The sequence below is a fragment of the Caretta caretta genome, chromosome 5 (assembly GCF_965140235.1).
Source record: "Caretta caretta isolate rCarCar2 chromosome 5, rCarCar1.hap1, whole genome shotgun sequence".
In the NCBI taxonomy this organism is placed as follows: Eukaryota; Metazoa; Chordata; order Testudines; family Cheloniidae; genus Caretta; species Caretta caretta.
In genome coordinates, this window is record NC_134210.1 from 18,612,892 (window position 1) to 18,627,207 (window position 14,316).

The window sequence follows — 14,316 nt, forward strand, 5'->3', positions numbered from 1 at the left end:
TAGCTCACGAAAGCTCATGCTCAAATAAATTGGTTAGTCTATAAGGTGCCACAAGTACTCCTTTTCTTTTTGCGAATACAGACTAACACGGCTGCTACTCTGAAACCGGTGCTTAGGGAGAGAGCAGAGGCTGCATTCCTCAATCAGCTGTTTCGGTTGGTGAGCGTCTATCCTCTGTTCTCGCACTACAGCAGCCACTGGTGGGTGAAACGCATAACTCTAGTGCCTTTCTGGCAGAATGTATTTTTTGCAGAGGAAAAAAAATCTGCTGGGGGACACGAATTCTCCGCGTGTGCAGTGGCGCAGAATTTTCCCAGGGGTAATATACCCTGTTAAGACTACCAACTAGTGGTTATATATAACCAGAGTTTCACTCCTTAAATGAATGTTAAATGGAATTAGTTCCCCTACAGTGCTTGCAAACCAAATGTTGCAGATTTGCAATAACTGTGAGGAGCAGGAAGGTGAAATTGATTAGAAAAACAAAGTGAAACTTACTAAATAGTTTTTGTTTCCTACACTGAATGAAGTGTAGATCGCAACAAGAGTATAAAAAATAAATGGTAAAAAGTGAATTAATTAGAGTTATTTCAAACTCCTTCACATTAATCATCTATCATATGTGAGTAGAACAGTACAAGAAAATTCTGGGATGTGTTAAATTTGATTTAGTCGCTCTTCAATGTGTTGCAACACTACATTATATTTTACATTGTATTAATTTTGGCTGAAATCTGCTTCTCACCAGTAGAGCTTGAGTAGTCAGGATCCAGGCAGGATAAATGCAGATAAATTGGTGAGGTGAAATCCACTTCCCAACCAGCCAAAGGCTCATGGTAGCAATAGCAGTTGTGCCCAAGCCAGCCTGCTCACAGAGGGTGTTGAAGCCACTGGTTCAAAGTAAACCTGGCGCACATAGCATTCTCCCCATCACATGCCTCAGTGCTGGCCTATGTGGAGCCAGGTCAGAGACCCTTTCTGAAGCACATGGGATGCCCAGCTATCTCTGCAGAGTTGTGCCTCCTGCAACTACCATGTTCCCTTATGGTAGTGCACTATAGTTCTGTGTCTATCCATTGAACATTGGAGATCACATCATTGCTCACAGAATGAGAGCAAAGAGAATATCAACAAATACAAGCAGATGAAGCACTTGAGATCTGAAGTTATATTTTAATGAACATAACATAGGGAACATCAAAGGACTTCACCTCCCTTTTAACTACAGATTAGATTAAATTTGACCCTCATACATAAATGAAGCAAATGATTATTTTGGTTTGCTGCAAACCGAGAGTGAGAGATCTCTTCATTTTGTTTAATCTCTGCAGATGACAGTTCTGGATTCCAACAAAGACATGAAAGAACCACTTTCGTTTTATTATAGGTTTAGGGTTTTTCTTCCCTTTACATTTTTTTAAAACAAAATGGAGCAGTAGAAATCAAACAAAAACATGTTATGTTTTATGCAGCTCCACTTCCTCCCTCAAAGATCAAATTAAAGCACAGCAGCGGCAAGAAAAAGCATTTCAAAACTCCAGGGACTGTTCATTCTATTTCCTTCCTCTGAGAAATGACTGCAAAATGATTCATTGCACCAAACATTACACAGATTGATTTTTCTTCCTTCTTTCCTTCTCCCTGTATTGTGGCCTCAGATCCTGGTTTCAGTGCAGAGACCCAGCAGCAGCTACACTATGGCTTAGATTGGCTTAACTACATCTCTCAAGGGTGTGACTTTTTCACACCCCTGGGTGATGGAGCTAGTTCATCCTGTTTTAGGTGTAGACGGGGCCTCACTCTGGGGCAGAGGGTCAACACAAGACATATGTGCTGCTTCAGTCCTGGTCTTGAGTGGTACAGAGGCCTTGTCCTGGCCTTCAGCCAGGGTGAATTTCTGCCAACCTGTGTAATGAGGCTTGGTGCTGGATATCTCCACAGGGCCCGTGCTGGATATCTCCTCTCAAGCTCCTACCACTCTGGTTATTGTTCTTATGCTTGCAATAGTGTCTTTACAGAAATAGTGGGTCAATAGAAACCAGGGTCCCATTGTGCTGGGCACTGTTCACACACATAATAATGGATATGCCCCACTTTGAAGGTCTTACCATCTAAATGGGCAAGACAGACAAAGGTGGGAGAAAGCAAGTATTATTACTCCTTTTTCTGAATGGATGGGCAGACTGTAGACCAAAGGTGGACACTGCAGCATGCACAGGCTTTTCCTCAAACCCATATTTCTCACATGAGCTCCCAGAGTTTGCCTCTCTTCCCCATGCACCACAATCCTGCAGCAGTTGCTGAGTCTGTCTCCTCACTCATCGAGGGCAAGATTTGAATCCTCGCGAGAGTGAAAGAAGAGAACGGCAACTAAAGTTGAGCAGGAGAACAAAAGACTAGGGCAATGCTGCAATGTAGCCTAGTGACTAGCGCACTGGATAGAAACTCAGAGGACCTGCGTTCTATTCCTGCCTTTGCTATTAGCCTGCTAGGTGACCTTGAGAAAGTCACTCATCTCCCGCTGCCTCCATCTGTAAAGTGGGAAGAATGACATTTACCTCTTTCGTAAAGCACTTTGCTCTCTAGCGGTGAAAAGAATTATATAAGAACTAGATTTTAGTAGTAGTGTTCCTTGCAGCAGTGCAGAATGCCCGAGAATAAACTCCTTGGGCCCAGTTTCCTGCATAAATGAGACAAATATCACAAAGGAATAATTTAGTTACATTACCAAATGGTAATAATCAAGTGACAAGTGAATTTTCTCAAAGATTTGTTATCTCTACCAAATTCAGTGGTGTGCCCTGCCTTAGATAGGCTTACTTCTGCCTCACCTTGCCTCAGCAGACTGATGCAGAGCAGAGCAAAACTGTGAAACAGGTCCTAAGTACATACATTCACATTTCCCTGAATGCAAGTACCATTTCTGTGAAGTCAGACAGCCTTTTCCTGCTCCAAAAGTCTCAGTATTACTTTCTGTACATGTACCTAAAGAAATCCTGCAGAAAGCCAAGTTTACACTACTCACACAGTGAGTGCATTTTACGAGGAAGCCAGAATGCCTTGTAGATTATAGTTATTCATTTTTAATTCATTTGTCCATATATCTTTTGCTTTAGTTTTTGCTACACCGTTTAACTTTTACTGATTTCAGCTGTGTTTGTAACATAAATTCCAAACACATATGCCATTTATTTTTGTAAACTTATTTAGCTTTATAACTTATACAGTATGCACTGAGCTTGTAATGCACTGTGGGAGTTGTAAAGGTTCATGTCTCCACAGGGGAGGAGACCTATTTCTAAGCATGTTCAAGTTACAGTCATTCTTTGAAAGCCTGTACGCTTTGTTATGATGCACATAGGACATGACTCAAGAGAAATCAGTGAGCAGGTATATTGCATGATGAGATGACATCTTAAAAGCTACTGTATACATGGGATTTGCTCTTGATGGGATCTCCTGAGCTGCATTAAAATTAATGCAGATGATTGTTTAACAGAGAAGAGAGAATTTATAATGAGAATCAAACTCCCTAATTTTTTAGAAACAAAGTATTTCTAGAGGCAGTACATGTATCTCTATATATACACAATTGACTCCAATATATTGTGGCACAATTAACAGCCAATCACAATGAAATATTTTAATATCATGAAACTCACCAGTTGAAAGTCATGTTACTACCTCAGTGCCTTAGGATTGTTTGTTGCCTGAAAAGACACACTGGCCCTGTGGATATGCATACATCTAATTCTCATAATGATTCATTGACTGTCTTCGGAAGGCAGGGAAGTAGAGTGCTGAAGGAGTCATCCAAGTGAAACGTTACTATACAGGTCACAGAAGAGGCCAAATCCTGTGGTACTGACTCCAGTCGAGGAAAGTCAGTAGGAGGCCTGCCTGAGTAAAGACTGCAGAATTTGCTCCTATAACGCTCCCCATTACATCTTTAGTGGATTAGGTTAATAACTGGCATTGGATGAAGAACGGAGGGCAAGCTTGGGCCTTTCTGCAAAACAGGTGAGCCAGGACCTCTCTCCACCCCCTGAATCCCTGGGCAGCAGCAGCATGGTAACACTGCAGTCCCTGGGCACCATTATAAATTAAACGTAAACACTATTTTTTAAATGTAACCAAGTGTTTATATACTATTATGTTGTTATTATTTGTATTACCATAGCGTCTGGATGATCCGACTGAGACCAGTGCCTAGCACACCTGGGCCCTGGACAAACATATAGTGAGAGGCAACCCCTGCACAAAGAGCATAGCCGCAAAGAGGCTAAACAGAGAGGAGACAAAAGGTAGCAGAATGATTAATGCCATTTTACAAACAGGGAACTAAGGCATGGAAAAATGAAGTCTCTCAGGAAGTCTGTGGCAGAGCCAGGATATGAGCCCAGGTGACCTGAATCCCAGTCCAACGTTTTAATCATAAGATCATTCTTTATCCTCTGCAGCAGGTTTGAAAGTTCAGCCCGTCATATTTTGATAGGCCAAAACATTCAGGCTTGAGTGCTCAATTCAGGAGCCTACGTTTATATTTAGGAACCTAAACAAAAGCCACTGATTTTTTTAGGAGGTTCACACTCTCATATCTTCAGTATCTCAAAAATCAGGCCATTTACTTAGGTGCCTAAATAGGTATTTAGCTGGTTGAATTTGGGCACCAAGTTTAAACCTTTTGGCCTAGGAAAATATTATTGGCTGAATTTTCACATCTGCAGCCAAACTTCAACCTTCACTATTTGTAGATGCTCCCATTGCTTACAGTTTTGTGCACAAATCCTTGGTTTTTCATGTACACAAATAGGAGAAAAGGAGTACTTGTGGCACCTTAGAGACTAACAAACTTATTTGAGTCTCTAAGGTGCCACAAGTACTCCTTTTCTTTTTCCAGATACAGACTAACACGGCTGCTACTCTGAAACAATTCGGAGAGTTAGACCCACATTTTATAGACATGCAGAAGAAATATTTGAAGTATACCCTATAAGGCTAGTTTAAATTGCATTGTACTAACATGTTTTTTAAATACAGTAATTTCCTCTCTGTTATAATGCAACGTACAATTTAACAGAAAGATGAAAAACAAATGCAAGTTCTAGTATATTACAGAATGGCCAATATATTGGTAGTTCTTTTAGTTTACTGAAAATGTGTTCAAAAGACATATATTTCCATTTCATTCGTAATAATAACAATTATCACTTAAAGTGTTCCTTTGCCAACCAAGCAAAAATTCCAAATCACCTGGCCTACTTTATCCACTTTAGTGTTGATCTTATCCATCACTGAAATGCAGCCATTTCTGAGGTGGAAGGTGGTTTGTATACAATGCATAGCAGAAGTTAAAGGCAGAAAGTAAAAATTAATTTATCTAGCTGTAACTACAGGAGAAGTTTAGGTAAGAAGAAATTAACTTCTTTGAGCATCACCATGACATGTTGTTAATGCTATGCTAATACAATATTTTATAAAGAGAACAGCTAATATGATTAAAGGCTGCTAATAGGATTAAAAGATTGTTTCTAAATAGGATATAATTTTCTTATACTGGGTTCAGGTCTACTTTTCAGTCTTGTTCACAGGGGAAAGGATAAGATTGTGCAAGATGGAGAACTTGTCAATCTTGCTGTTTCTTTGTAATCTCACTGCACCTAATGGCGGTGAAAATATGTTGAATCAGGGCTTCATTGTAACATTAAGGCACATAGACTCATAGACATGTAGGGCTGGAAGGGACCTTGAGAGGTCGTCTAGTGCCGCCCCCTGTGCTGAGACAGGATCAAGTATCCCTGGACAATTTCTGACAGGTATGTGTCCAACGTGTTCTTAAAAACCTCCAATGACAGAGATTTCATAACCTCCCTTGGAAGCCTATTCCAGTCCTTAACTCTCCTTACTGTTACAAAGCTTTGCCTAGTATCTTACCTAAATCTCCATTGCTGCAGAATAAACTGATTACTTCTTGTCTTACCATCAGTAGACATGGAGAAGAATTGATCACAGTATGCTTTACAGCCTTTGACATACTTGAAGACTGTTATTTGGTCCCCCCTCTTTTCTCAAGACTAAAATACCCAGTTTTTTAAACCTTTTCTCATAGGTTAGGTTTTATAAACATTTTATCATTTCTCTGGTCTCTCTCCAATTTGTCCGCATTTTTTCAAAAGTGTGATGCACAGACCTGGACAGAGTACCCCAACTGAGGCCTCACCAGTGCAGAATAGAATGGGACAGTTACCTCCCGTATCCTACATACGACACTCTTGATAATACATGCAAGAATTATATTACCCTTTTTCACAACTATATCACACGGTTGACTCATTTTTCAATTTGTGATCCACCATAATCCCCAGATCCTTTTCAGCTGTCCCGCTGTCTCACCAGTTATTCCCCACTTTCTATTTGTGTATTTGATATTTCCCTCCAAAGCGTAGTACTTTCATTTGTCTTTCTTGAATTACATTTCATTGATATCAGACCAATTCTCCAGTTTGTCAAGTTCAGTATGTTTGTGTTGGTGGTGGTGGTGCACACCCATGCTGCCTCAGAGGAAAATTCAAGAAGAAAGCAGAATCCCTCCCTGGGCTTTCCAGCCCTCAAGAGAATCACATCTAGTACTATATTCCTACAGGTAGTGCAGTGAATTCCCTTGGCATGCTTGACCAGCTCTGCAGCCTTCACCATATCCATCTCAAAGAGCAGATGTATTCTGCATAGAGTAACTTGCTATATCTTAGCAGTTTTCTCCGGAGCCAGAGCTGAGTGCCTCCCATTATGAAGAAATTCCTCCTTATTTTACAGAGAGCATTCTTCAGATACACACTGAGTTGTCTCAAAGAGCAAAATCTTGAAGAAGGCAGCGACTCAGACTCTTTTGCTCAAATTACAATGGTGCAGCTTACTGAGTTGCTGCATGTGCTGGGAAACCTTTGTTCCAAACCTGGGCTCTCAACATCTCAGACGTCCATGGCTCTTGTCAATCTGGTTTTCAACCTGCATTTGGCACTTGTTATATTGCTTAATGATCTCTTTCTGGCAATATGTAATGCTGATGTCAGTAGATTTGTCAACATATGTTGATACTATTGGTCATTGCATGTGGTTGTTTCACAGACCTAAATGGGAGCAGATTGCACTGCTTTTTGGTGGCTTTTTCATTTCTCTCTGAAATAATTTTAGGTGCTTCATTTTCTGCCCTGAGGGATCACTCATGTAGGATTCCACGTTATCACCCCTATCCTGTTCAAGTTATACATGGGGTTGTTAGTAGGGCTGAGGCCTGGGTTGAAGTGTTTCAGTGTGCTGACAACACTCCGCTCTCTCTCCATGTCATGGGACTCAAGGGGTGCAGATAAGGTTCAATCCAGAGAAAAAGAAGTGTTGTTGGCAGGCTGAGATAGGGAACTGGAAGATATGGAAAACAGAATGGGCCAGATTCTCAGGTTATGTACCTTTTGTGCCACTCAAATGATTCAAAGGAGCCATAATTCTGCTGTGACTGTCCAGTATAGCTTTCCTCTGCTGGAGGGGAACTCCCTCCTGTGCAGCTGGGCCTTCCACCTCCACCCCAGGTATAGAAGAGGTGGAAGATGGGAGGGGAGTTGTAAGTGGCTGTGATGAAGCAGAGGTCTCTACAGCAACGCTTCACAAGCAAGGGGGCCTAAGGGCATTATATCAATGGCACAGCTTCAAAATTCCCTCAAGCAGCTCCTCAGTATCATCCAGGTCAGCCCCCCTCAACTCATCACATTTGCAGTTCGGATGCTTTGTTAGAATCTTTTTTCTTGTTAAACAGTCATATGGCAGCCATGACCAAGATAGCTGGAGTTTACCTGCCCTTTCTGCAGACCTCACTACGATCCTCCAGGCCTTTGTCTTCCCAAGAGTAGAACACTGTAAGAAGTTCTACACAGGGCTACATCTTAAACCAACTTGGTACAAGAAGCTAGAGCAGGAGGTGGCAGCCTATTTGTTAAGCAGGCTATCTTGTCAGGAGCACATTACACCAATACTCTGAGATCTGCATTGCTTCTCAGGCAGAGTTCAAGGTTGTGGGTTTGATGTGTAAAGTCCATAATGACTTGTGTCTTGCCTATCTGATAGACTCCCATTTAGGGTGACCAGATAGCAAGTGTGAAAAATTGGGACAGGGGTAGAGGGTAACAGGAGCCCAAATTAAAAAAAGCCCGAAATGTTGGGACTGACCCTATAAAATTGGGACATCTGGTCACCCTACTGCCATTCTCCCTGTGCCTTACTGCGACAGTTGAGATTGGTGCCGTTACTGGAGTTAGAACTCCCTTGGTATATGAGAGAAGGGACTGTTGGCAGGGAATTCATTTTGAGGGCTCTTGGCTTTGTAATTCACCTATATTATTATTTATTCATTGTATTACATTAATATCTTCCAGTCCCAAAGAGATTATGACCCTGTTTCTGACAAGACACAACAAAAGAGAGACATATAGCTGGAAGGTTTCAGAGTAGCAGCCGTTTTAGTCTGTATTCACAAAAAGAAAAGGAGTACTTGTGGCACCTTAGAGACTAACCAATTTATTTGAGCATAAGCTTTCATAAGCTACAGCTCACTTCATTGGATGCATTCAGCAGAAAATACAGTGGGGAGATTTATATACATAGAGAACATGAAACAATGGGTGTTACCATAACACTGTAATGAGAGTGATCACTTAAGATGAGCTATTACCAGCAGGACGGGGGCGGGGGGAGGGACCTTTTGTAGTGATAATCAAGGTGGACCATTTCCAGCAGTTGACAAGAACATCTGAGGAACAGTGGAGGGTGGGGGGGGGGGATAAACATGGGGAAATAGTTTTACTTTGTGTAATGACTTAGCCACTCCCAGTCTCAATTCAAGCCTAAGTTAATTCTATCCAGTTTGCAAATTAATTCCAATTCAGCAGTCTCTCGTTGGAGTCTGTTTTTGAAGTATTTTTATTGAAGAATTGCAACTTTTAGGTCTGTAATCGAGTGACCAGAGAGTTTGAAGTGTTCTCTGACTGATTTTTGAATGTTATAATTCTTGACGTCCATTTATTCTTTTAAGTAGAGACTGTCCAGTTTGACCAATGTACATGGCAGAGGGGCATTGCTGGCACATGATGGCATATATCACATTGGTAGATGTGCAGGTGAACGAGCCTCTGATAGTGTGGCTGATGTGATTAGGCCCTATGATGGTGTCCCCTGAATAGCTATGTGGACACCATTGGCAACGGGCTTTGTTGCAAGGATAGATTCCTGGGTTAGTGGTTCTGTTGTGTGGTGTGCGGTTGCTGGTGAGTATTTGTTCAGGTTGGGGGGCTTTCTGTAAGCAAGGACTGGCCTGTCTCCCAAGATCTGTGAGAGTGTTGGGTCGTCCTTCAAGATAGGTTGTAGATCATTGATGATGCATTGGAGAGATTTTAGTTGGGGGCTGAAGGTGATGGCTAGTGGCGTTCTGTTATTTTCTTTGTTGGGCTTGTCCTGTAGTAGGTGACTTCTGGGTACACTTCTGGCTCGGTCAGTCTGTTTCTTCACTTCAGCAGGTGGGTATTGTAGTTGTAAGAATGCTTGCTAGAGATCTTGTAGGTGTTTGTCTCTGTCTGAGGGGTTGGAGCAAATGCGGTTGTATCGTAGAGCTTGGGTATAGACAATGGATCGTGTGGTGTGGTCTGGGTGAAAGCTGGAGGCATGTAGGTAGGAATAGCGGTCAGTAGGTTTCTGGTATAGGGTGGTGTTTATGTGACCATCGCTTATTAGAACCATAGTGTCCAGGAAGTGGTTCTTTTGTGTGGACTGGTCCAGGCTGAGGTTGATAGTGGGATGGAAATTGTTGAAATCATGGTGGAATTCCTCAAGGGCTTCTTTTCCATGGATCCAGATGATGAAGATGTCATCAATGTAGCGCAAGTAGAGTAGGGGCATTAGGGGATGAGAGCTGAGGAAGTGTTGTTTTAAGTCAGCCATAAAATGTTGGCATTCTGTGGGGCCATGCGGGTTCCCATAGCAGTGCCGCTGATTTGAAGGTATACATTGTCCCCAAATGTGAAATAGTTATGGGAGAGGACAAAGTCACAAAGTTCAGCCACCACAGTTGGAAGGTAATAGTAAAATGTGCATCTCAGGTAACAGTAAAACGGTCACATTTTTCAGGGTAAGTAGAGACTCCATCTTTAGTCTGAAATATCCCAAAGATATTGAGTTTCAGGGCACTCCTCAAAGCACATGTATTGGGTAAGCATTTGGGAAAAGCTGAAATGTTAGGTGGGAGGGGGAATTTGGGAGTAGACTTGAATTGAAAGATTAGGGGTTTGTGGAAACTGAGGTGGGGGGGAAAATTTGTCTTCTTGTATGATGGTTGCTGTTATGACACTGGTGTTTTTAACTGGTTTGGATTGTATTTTTTAATTGTCAAGGGTGCCGAGTGTCATTTTAAATATTTATATTTTAAAACCAAATTGAATACAGAAATAAAAAACTCAACTCCAGAGTGGCCCCATAAGTAATATTAATATACAGTGGGTGCAATTTAAAAGGCAACATTTAGCCATGCAACAGTATTTGACTTTACTGCAGTGTTTTTTTAGATTCAGAATAGGATGTAGCTCTGATATTGAGCTCAAATACCACAGCATTAGGGTTTAATAATAAGAGTTTCTGCTGTAAGCTGCTTGAAAGTGACAGAGGAATAAAGAAGCCCTGGTGTGTTGGTGAACCACAGGATGACTATGAGCCACCATTGTAATGTGGCTGTAAAAAAAAAATCAAATGTGGTCCCAGGATGTTTGCCATGTTTTGTAGCTGTGTTGGTCCCAGGGTATTAGAGAAACAAGGTGAGTGAGGTAATTTCTTTTATTGGACCAACTTCTGTGGGTGAGAGAGACGAGCTTCTGAGCTACACAGAGCTTTTAAGCTACCTTCTTCAGGTCAGACCTTGTACAATGTATTAATTTTCATTGCAGGTCAGAACTAAAGAGCTCTGAGTAGCTTAAAAGCTTGTCTCTTTCACCCACAGAAGTTGGTCCAATAAAAGAAATTACCTCACCCACCTTGTCATCCTAGAATTTATCAGGCAAGTTATTTCCAGTAGAGATAAATTAATACATCACACAAGGCACTGGTAAGACTTCATTTGGAAGACATTTCTGGTAACCCTATGAGCAAGAAAGGTAAATTCAAACTGGAATAGTTGCAGAGAAGAGTTATTAGGATGAACAGGAGAATGCAGATCCTATTTGATGAGAGGAGATTAAACAAGCTTGCTTGTTTAGCATAGCAAAATGAAGGGATATGATTGATCTCTATGAATGCATCTGGGCGGAAACTCAAAAGAGAGGATGAAGACCTATTTGAAGTATGGTAAATGTTATTTTTTATTTTTTTAAATGAGACCTAGTCTATTACTTATTGTCCTAATTAGCAACAGACTTCACTGAAACCTCTGAACTTTTCTTGTTTGTTACTCAAAGCCATAATTCTTTTCCTCACAGCCAAATATCAAACCAAGTTCTCTTGAAACATGATCCATGTTTGCTAATGAGACCCTCACCCAAATTAGTTAAAATGTGAAAGCAGGAAAGTATCATCTGTGTGTGTGTGTGTGAGAGAGAATAAGGGATGGTGGATAATAATTTAGAGCTCGATAGACAGTTGTAAGGAAGAATGTGTTTGATGAATATAGCTTCTGTTTATGGATTTTCTGTGAACAGATCACATTTTTCTGCAAAGAATTTGTTTGAAATTGTTTGCCAAATAATTCCTAAGAATAATTTTTGGTCAGTAGATTATTTGTGAGCAATTAATTTCAAGTATTCAATATTGGAGGTTCAAGATGTGTTTTGATTCGACATGTAGATCACATGATATGTTTCAGAGAATAACTTGTAGAATCATACTGTAAAATTTGCAAAATACTAAGCAATTTTTTTTAATTATAATAACTACTATATTTTCATATGGAACCTAAAGATAAAAAAAGTCAGGTACCCACAAAGATTAGAAATCTAAGATAGTAAGCTAGTGTATCGCAGAAATCACATGCATATCTATATTACGTTTCCATGAATACTAAATAATTTCATCATGACGAATGATATTACACTGAATACCAATTGAAGTAATCACTGTGGAACACTTAGTGTAGAGCATTATTAATGGAGAATGCTCCACTCATTCATTAGCCACTTTTAAAAATTTAGCTCTTTTTGGAAATGAACAGAGCATCTACCTGAATATTAAACAAATATCTCAAAGTTTCTGCTCAACATAATATTAATTACAAAATTCGGGGGGTACTAGCAACACTATACAATACATTGTTAATTATTATTATTTCATTCAGTATAACAACATCTATCATTCCTAACTCATTTAATATTAATGTGGATAAAGTATGTAATTCCACAGCAATTCCTTTGTAATGTTACATTAATTCATGTCTCCTCACTTAAAATCATTTGTTTCTGTGAAATAAAGAATCTCAAGAAAGTGGTTCCCTATGTTTGGCCCATATGTGAGCATGCAGCATTCTTGGTTAAAATTTACATCAATACAATAACTATCAGCTTCCCTACTGAAGAAAATGTGGCCCTGAAGGTATCACTTGAGAACATGCAGCAGAATGGATTGTTTTATTTTCTTCTGAAAACAGTAGCAAAAAGTATTACAAAACTGACCTATTCTGTTTCTTTCTTTTCTTTGGGGGAATATATTTAGAATATTCCTATTGCAATCTATGACACAGAAAGCTATCAAAGAATATTCATGTTGCCAAAAGTTAATTCTTGTATGTCAGTATTTCTGTCCTTCACATCCCACACATTTACAGCATAGCTGGATAGCTTTGGATGTATATCCCTGGATGATTAGTGGTCTTCATTAGTACAACAGTTAGTAAATTATAAATCGCTAACTGCACACCAGAGTGATATACAATGTCTGAGCTTCAAGTCAGGATGCCAGCATTATTCAGATAGCTCAAGGCTTGATAAATTCTCAATATTAGTAAGATCAACAGTAGTAAAATAGCTATTACCAATAAATTTTCTGTCACAAAGTTAGTGAGTGAGATATACTCCTCAGCAGCAATATAGGAATTATAATGGTATGTGAGTTGTTCGAATTTTGGTTCAGAACAAAATCTCCAGCAAAATGGTGGTGGGGGGGAACATTTTAAATGCACTGACATGCATTTCAAAAAACAAGTCAGATATATAGTTAGCAATCTTAAAATCTTGACCTCAAATTCTTCCCCAAATACACTGCCTGAGTACCTGGGTGGTGAGCTGGGGACCTCATCAGGGGTTGGGAAAAAGGAATGTTTCCTATCATTGAAATGGAATGGCAACCACAGCATCTGTACTGACAACTTTCCTTCCATATAGGGGCCAGCGGATCCAATTCCTGATGCATCGCTAAATCCATACTGCATAGTGACACAAAGCAAAACCCCATGCAACATGCAGGGGGAGTGTGAACTCCATGCAGAGTTGTGCATCAGTAGTTACTTCTTGTGGAAGAAAAGGCTGATCTCGCAGTCCTTACTCAGGCAAAACTTTCATTGAATTAAATGGGAACTTTGATTAAAGACTGAGAAAGGACTATAAGGTTGGTCCTAAATTAGAAGCCTGAATGGAATGAAAGCAAAAACATGACAGCTTTCTAAGCAGCTCTATAGCTGTTGGTTTAGTTTGAACAGGCATTCACTTGACATATTTTATTTATTTTTAATGAAAATGCTAATCCAGTCTGATTCAGAGCATTGATTTTAACAATGTGTGTTATGCCTTGTTTGTTTTTGCCTGCAGAGCCAAGTTCCCATTATGTAATTTCTTTAAAAGCCTTTAACAACGTGGGTGAAGGAGTCCCTCTCTATGAAAGTGCCACCACTAGATCATTGACAGGTGAGTTGGCAATGTTGATTTTTATTTTGTTCCATTTCAGTTATCATTAGCCTTACCTACATATTCGGCAAACTATTTTGGGAAGCCAATAAAGAAAGAGCTCTTCAACATCCAACTTTCTGCTAAAATAAATCATTATTATTTTTCCACCCCATTTTAAATGGTTGAACTACATGGATATAAGATAATGAATTAATTACACTTTCCTGAAATATATTTTACAGCAGTAAATTTTCATTAGCTGATATAAAATAATGTAATGCTTGCACATCCGTTAGTAGTTTGATTGAGTTGGCTTGGGAGCAGCATGAATCCCAAAGCAATTTGAATATCTGAAGATCAGGTTAAAATTGTAGCTGCTGTAACAAATCAAGGACAGAATTTAATTATTTTCTGTATC

The 14,316-nt window shown here is 39.9% G+C and overlaps 1 protein-coding gene across 2 annotated transcripts in view; it reads left to right on the forward strand.

The window, feature by feature from the left end:
• Window positions 1-14,316, forward strand: part of DCC (DCC netrin 1 receptor) — a 948,489-nt gene that overhangs the window by 803,625 nt on the left and 130,548 nt on the right. For both annotated transcript variants that reach the window (XM_048850132.2, XM_048850133.2), the window contains exon 16: window positions 13,821-13,916. In XM_048850132.2, the coding sequence (XP_048706089.1) occupies window positions 13,821-13,916 (96 nt within the window). The remainder of the gene's footprint in view (window positions 1-13,820; window positions 13,917-14,316) is intronic.